The sequence below is a fragment of the Eumetopias jubatus genome, unplaced genomic scaffold (assembly GCF_037043125.1).
Source record: "Eumetopias jubatus isolate StellerSeaLion01/CBP00866 unplaced genomic scaffold, mEumJub1_p1.0 scaffold_3, whole genome shotgun sequence".
Classification (NCBI taxonomy): Eukaryota; Metazoa; Chordata; class Mammalia; order Carnivora; family Otariidae; genus Eumetopias; species Eumetopias jubatus.
In genome coordinates this window covers 1,789,674-1,795,673 of record NW_028274809.1, presented here as the reverse complement: position 1 = coordinate 1,795,673, position 6,000 = coordinate 1,789,674, and the positions used below count along the sequence as shown (strand labels likewise).

Genomic DNA, 6,000 nt, shown 5'->3' with positions numbered 1-6,000 from the left:
ATGCCCTCACATCCCCAAGATGCCCAGTGTCCCTTGTCCTGTGGTGGCTTCTCCCTTCTGACAAAGCCCCCTCCCCACCTTGCTTGGGCCAATCTCTGTCCAGAAGGGACGCTGGACACGCTCTCCGAGCGCCCGGCTTGACCAGACCCTCAGTCCGGTGCTGCGGCGTCCCAGCAGAGCCTTCCTGGGTGCAGGGTGAAGGTGGCAGAAGGGGCTTCAGGGGAAGGATTTCCGAGGGGGTGCCGAAGGCAAGCGCAGAGAGCAAGACCAGGAGCAGTGGATGGCCAGAGCCAGGGCTGCCCACCCAGGACTCGGGGGCTCCAGAGTGTCGTCTTAGACCTGCGACCTCCGTGTCGGGCCCTGGCGGGCGCTGCCCTCCTGTCACAGACAGCATGAGAGGTCCAGAGGCCAGGGAATGTCAGAGCTGGCTGGCTGACCAGACGACCGCAAGGCTCTTCCTGCCACCACAGGTGTGCGCTCCAGCTTCTGGAAACAGGGCGGCCATCCTCCAGTGCCCCTCTGAGGCTGTTCCCCACAGGCCCGGGCCTGGGGCTTTGGCTGGAGGCTGGGGGGCTCTTTCCCTTGGCTTTCCTGTACCCCAGCCATGTCCCGGGGAACAGGGGAGATGTCAGAGGGGAGAGGGGCCAGGGGGCAGCGTGGCCAGGAAGGTGTGACCATCCCTTCCCTCTGAATGCTAAGGGAAGACCCCAGGGCCAGGGGATACTGGAGAGAAGCCCTCCTGCTGGGGGACAGTGCCCGGGGAGGAGCTGGGGACAGGCCAGCAGGGGTTCAGGTGTGGGGCGGAGTTCCCGAGTGTTTCCTGTGCGTGGGAGGGCCACTAGCCTGCCAAGAGTGAGCAGGAGCTCCTGTGGCAAGAGGAGGCTGGACCGGGGTGGGAGGGTCTGTGAGGGAGAGCGAGGAGGGGGTGGCCACCAGCAGGCCGAGGTCTCCATGCAGAGGAGGGGAGGGGCACTCAGGGGATGAACGGCAGGTGGCACTGACCCCCACCCGTGACCCCTCCCACCCCACGGTGTCCCCAGCACCCCCCCTTCCCCCATGGCCTCTCCCCCCGCCACCGCGGTCCCCCCCCCGCCGCGGCATCGTCATCTGGCTCTCTGGCCAGACCAGCTGGAGGGGGAGGAGTTTCCCAGACCCGGTTTCTGGGAAGAGGGGAACAGAAAGTGTCCATGGTGGCAGTGGCCACATTAGTTTGGGTGCTCTCTCTGCTCAGCTCTGCAGAGAGTCTAGACTTGTGGCTGAGCCCAGGTTCCGGTCGCCTTGCTGGTTCCATCCCCCAGGTGCCTGGAGCAGGGGCTGGGGCAAGGATGGCCGTGTCCTCGGGCCAAACATCTCAGGGGCTGGTGGCACCCAGTCAGGAGGACTAACTGGGCTTTGATGCAGTCTTTTACTAGGGAAGCCAAGGCCCCAATCCACCATGAATGGAGAATCGCCTTGTGCTAAAAGCAAGGCGGTGGGCCTGGCATTCCTTTGCTTCGGGCTCCAATATGGGGGGAGGGGAGGTTGTGAAAGACCAGTCTCCACCCAGCCCCCAGTCTGGCTCGAACGTGGCCCCCTGGCCAGCCCTCAGGGACGTCGCTCAGGTTTCCCCTCCTCCCGTGGAAAAGGCCAGGTCTCAGAGCAGACTGTCAGGCCACCCTCCCCTGCCTGCTGTGTGCTCCAGGCTGTGGGAGAGAAGCTGCCTCCCTTCCTGCCCCTCCTCCAGGCTAGCATGTCCCTTCCCTGCCCGGCTGGCACCCATCCCCCTTCCAGAAAGCCCTCCCCATCTCCACCTCCTCCCACCTTCCAGGCCCAGCTCAAGTGCCGCCTCCTCCAAGAAGCCTCCAGTCCTAGCCTGCCTCTGTGAACCCCCAGGAGTCGGGAGTCGATGGGAGCGCATGACCCCTCTGGGGGAGGGCGCGCCCATCTCGGTGGTCTGCCTCCCCATGCCGTGTCCACTGCGGTGCCCAGGCGGGGGCCCCAAGGATGGGCACGAAGAGGGAGCAGACCAGAGAGTAGAGTGAGGTCAGAGTGGATGCACATTTTAGCTTGGGGAGTCGACCCTGGGTGGGTCAAGCCTGCACAGCCCGGTGTCCTCGGGGCCCTTTGCCCTCTTCCTAGGCACTTTGTTCGACCCAGCTGGGCGGGGCATCGTTCTCACCACAGGAGGGGAGCTTGGGGAGGGCAGGAGCGCCCCAGAGTCTGCAGCGGTTCCTGGGCCCGCCCCTGGGCCATATCCAGCAGCCTCCTTGGAGTGACTCAGCCGCCCCGCTCCCCCCCCCCCGCGCCACCCCCCACCCCGCTTACTTTCCGAGAAGGCTCCGCTCCACAGGGCAATGATGCGTATTTTGTCATCAGCGGAGTTGCCCTCTGCCCTCCCACCCCAAGGGTCTGGAGCGGAGGACCGGGAGGAAGGGGCAAGAAGGGTCCTCCGCACACGGGCTGCCCCGTGGGCTCTGCAAGCACGAAGCAGGAGAGGGAGCTGGGAGCCCAGCAGCGGTGGTGGGGGCCCGGAGCGCAGGCCTGCTGAGCGCAGGCTGGGGGAGGCTCTCAGGGGCTCCACCGTGGGGCTGGTGGGGCTGGCTTGGGGGAGCCCGCAGCACGATCACACAGAGGCCCCAGCCCACCCCGTGCTCCCCTCAGGGACGCCGCCAGCTGGTTAGGACGCTTCAGGAGGCCTTCCTGTGTGGCCCGCACTGATGTGGCTGAGAGCCGGGGGCGGGGGGGGTCCCCAGCCACGAGCAAGAACAAAGTACACAGAACGCTACTTTAATTCATGAGAAATTCTATCAAGAAAAAACCAGATCGAGTGGAGAGGGAGAAACGGGTGGGGATGCCAGCGACGGAGGGAGAGGAGGGGGAGCCACGCTGGGACCCTGGTCAGGCTGGGCCCAGGAAGGATGAGCCTGGGGCCACTGTGGTGGGGAGGGGTGGAGACAAGACCCCTCGTCAGGGGCCTCTGGGCAGGGGGCCCTGGTGGCAGGGTCTGGGGGCACCGCCCGGCCACTGCAGTCCTCTGGGCCTCAGTTTCTACCTCTGTGAACGGGCAGGGGTGGGGGGAGCTCACCCTCACCCCTTGAAGCCTGTGCAGGGAGAGATACTGGGGTGGACGGAGGGGCCCATGTGGAGGCCCACAGGTGCATGGGGCTAAGTGGGGACAGGGCCAGAAGGCCTGGAGGAGCAGGGGACAGGGCAGCGGGGGGCCCGGTCTGGAGATCCGGCTTCTCAGGAGGTGGGTCAGAGGAGGTGCGGCTGCGGGAGGGGAGGCGAGGGCAGAACGGCAGGAAGTCACCTGTCTGGGGGAGTTTCCACATGTTGGCGGTGGGTCAGCGCTCAGCAGGGCATGCGCGCCGGGGCGCCTGCCCATGTGGCCTTCCTGCCAGGACGCTGGCCCTGGGGGCAGGGACACCACCCCACAGCCACTGGGGGCCCAGCCCCGGGCCGTCTCCTCGTCCCCTCACTCTCTGGAGCTGGGGGCTTGGGGAGGAGTGGCGTGGTCTTGCTCTCCTGGGCCGTTTCCTCACCAAACAGGCTGGTTCTCTGTCTAGGAAGGCGGTGTGGGCTCCCACTTCCTTTGCCAGAAACTGCCCCAGGCAGCCCTGAGCTGACACAGGGCCCAGGCCCCGGCACCCCCACTCCAGCTGTTGTCAGCCAGCCCTGCCCCCGGCTGCCTTCAGTGGGGTGCAGCGGTGCGGGCCAGTCCCACGCTCCTACCTCAGACACTTGCACAAGTGTCGGGGGCTGGGGGGTGACAGCTTAGCTGGGAAAACAGGCTAATTTCCGTCAGTACCAACCCTGGAGCCAGGGGGCTCAGAGGGGTGAGCGTGATGGGGGCTCAGAGGGGTTGAGCGTGTGACGGGGGCTCAGAGGGGTGAGCGTGATGGGGGCTCAGAGGGGTTGAGCGTGTGACGGGGGCTCAGAGGGGTGAGCGTGATGGGGGCTCAGAGGGGTTGAGCGTGTGACAGGGGCTCAGAGGGGTGAGCGTGATGGGGGCTCAGAGGGGTGAGCGTGATGGGGGTCTCTCAGGAGGTGAGGGTATGATGGAGGGTCTCAGCGGGGGGTGAGCATGGTGAGGCTTGGAACCTCAGGGGAGCGTCCTGATGGAGGAGCTCTGTGGAGATGATGATCTGGAAAGGGGAGCCCTCGTCCCTGAGTGTGGGGGGCATCCAGCATGGGCCGCAAATGCAGAGTAACTCCGGGTGTCCTCCAGGGCCAGGACTTCCACCTCGTTTGAGACTCAGACACCCACTTTGTGGCTGTGACCAGGATTTGAGAAACCAGAATAGAAAGTGTCTGAGGGCCATATTCCCACCACAGGGACCTGTCCTGCGACACTTCCGTCTCACTCACACGCAACCATCCTGGATCCCGAAGATTCCTTGTGTGGGGTCCCGGCTCCAGAGGCCTCTACAGCGCTCGGGCACCTGGGGTCCGCACCCCACTCTGCCCGACTTCCCACTCCTGGGGGGGCCCCCACAGACCGCAGGGAGGGCTGGTGGAGGCTGCGGTGTGCGCCGGCCTCCCGCATGCCACCACAGGTTTCTTTCAGGTCATTGCAAAGGTAGTTCAGCGCAGAATGGAGGGCGCCTTTCCAGGAGGGTGGGGAAGCTGGCTGATCTCAGCGTCAGGAAGGCAGTGGCACTCTCAGGTGCTGCTGCCCCTCCCCCACAGCCTCCCCCTGCAGGAAACTCAGAGCCTCTGGCTACTGAGCCCTCACTGTGAGGGCCCTTCTTCCTGTGCTGCCTGCAGGAGAGGACCACAGACACGCTGTTCTGCCAGCTCTCCAAGGGCATCCACCTGGCCAACAGGCACATGAGCATCAGCCTGGTCACGGCCATCGCTGTGGACCGCTACGTGGCCGTGCGTGTGCGCCCGGGGGCTCCGCTCCCCACGGCAGGCCGCAGCCGTGTGCACGGCGCTCTGGGTGCTGGTAGCCAGCTTGCTGGGGCTGCGCTGGGCCCTGGGGGCACAGGAGGGCGGCTTCTGCTTCTCCAACAGCTCCCGGCAAGGCTCCCACACCGTGGCCTTCTGGCTGCTGGGCTTCTTACTGCCGCCGGCCGTGCTGGTCCTCTGCTCTCTGCCGGTGGTCACCGCCCTGGGCCAGAGGCCGACCGCCAGCCCCGACCAGGCGGAAGCAACCCGGAGGGCCACCCACATGGTCTGGGTGAACCTGGCCGTGTTCGTGGTCTGCTTCCTGCCCTTCCGCGTGGCGGCCTGAACACCTCTGCCATCTGCTACACCTTCTGCATCACGGGCGAGCCTCAGATGCCAACTGCTGTCTGGGCACCATCTGCTACTACTTCATGGCCAAGAAGTTCCGGGAGGCATCTTCGCTGGCCTCGATGCCCACTGCCAAGGCCCACAGAACCAGAGCTCTCTCTGTGCAACCCTCGCCTAGGAGACCAGTTGTGGGCACATGGGCCAGGTCCCAGGCTCTCCGGGAAGTCCTGCCTGCTGGGGCATCCCCGAACTCGCTGTGGCCACTGGGTACGCTGCAGGGGGCCTGGCCGGGTGGAGAGGACCCGGGCACGGAACCCGCGGTGGTGTCACCCCGACCCCTGGGATGGAAGAGGGTCGGGACCAGGGCAGGACTGAGGTCTGAGTGAGGCCAATCCCAGCAGCCCTGGGATGGGGCCAACACTGCAGCGCCCAGAGTCTGGTACCCTTGGGTACTGGGGTAGATGTTTGCTCTGTGCTGCGAGGCCTCAGTGGGCAGCCTTCTGCTGCCGCCGCAGTGGGCCTGAAACAAAGCTGGCCCCCAGGGCTGGGCCTGGCCCTGTGCATGTGCATGCGTGCACGTGCTCCCCACACTCTCATGGTGGGAGGGCTGGGGTGTCTTCCTAGATGGCTCTCAAGGGCTCTCTACCCAGGGGCTCTCCTTGGGCCCCCCCACCTCTTCTCACCCCCGCCCTACTCCCAGCCATCTGCAGGTCTCGCGGGGGCTATTTGCAGCTCCCGGAAGGGCCGCGCTGACAGCCCGCTTTCCTCCTGCCAAGGGTCAGG

General features: G+C 65.9%; 1 protein-coding gene across 1 annotated transcript; it reads left to right on the top strand.

Annotated features, from left to right (window-relative positions):
- Positions 1 to 4,008: 4,008 nt before the first annotated feature.
- On the top strand, positions 4,009 to 5,479 carry LOC114210729 (G protein-coupled receptor 35). Its single transcript, XM_088021943.1, is given in 5 exon segments — positions 4,009 to 4,026; positions 4,747 to 4,862; positions 4,864 to 5,211; positions 5,213 to 5,361; positions 5,364 to 5,479. Coding segments are annotated over 5 exon segments (663 nt in total). The 3' UTR covers positions 5,396 to 5,479.
- Positions 5,480 to 6,000: the final 521 nt, after the last annotated feature.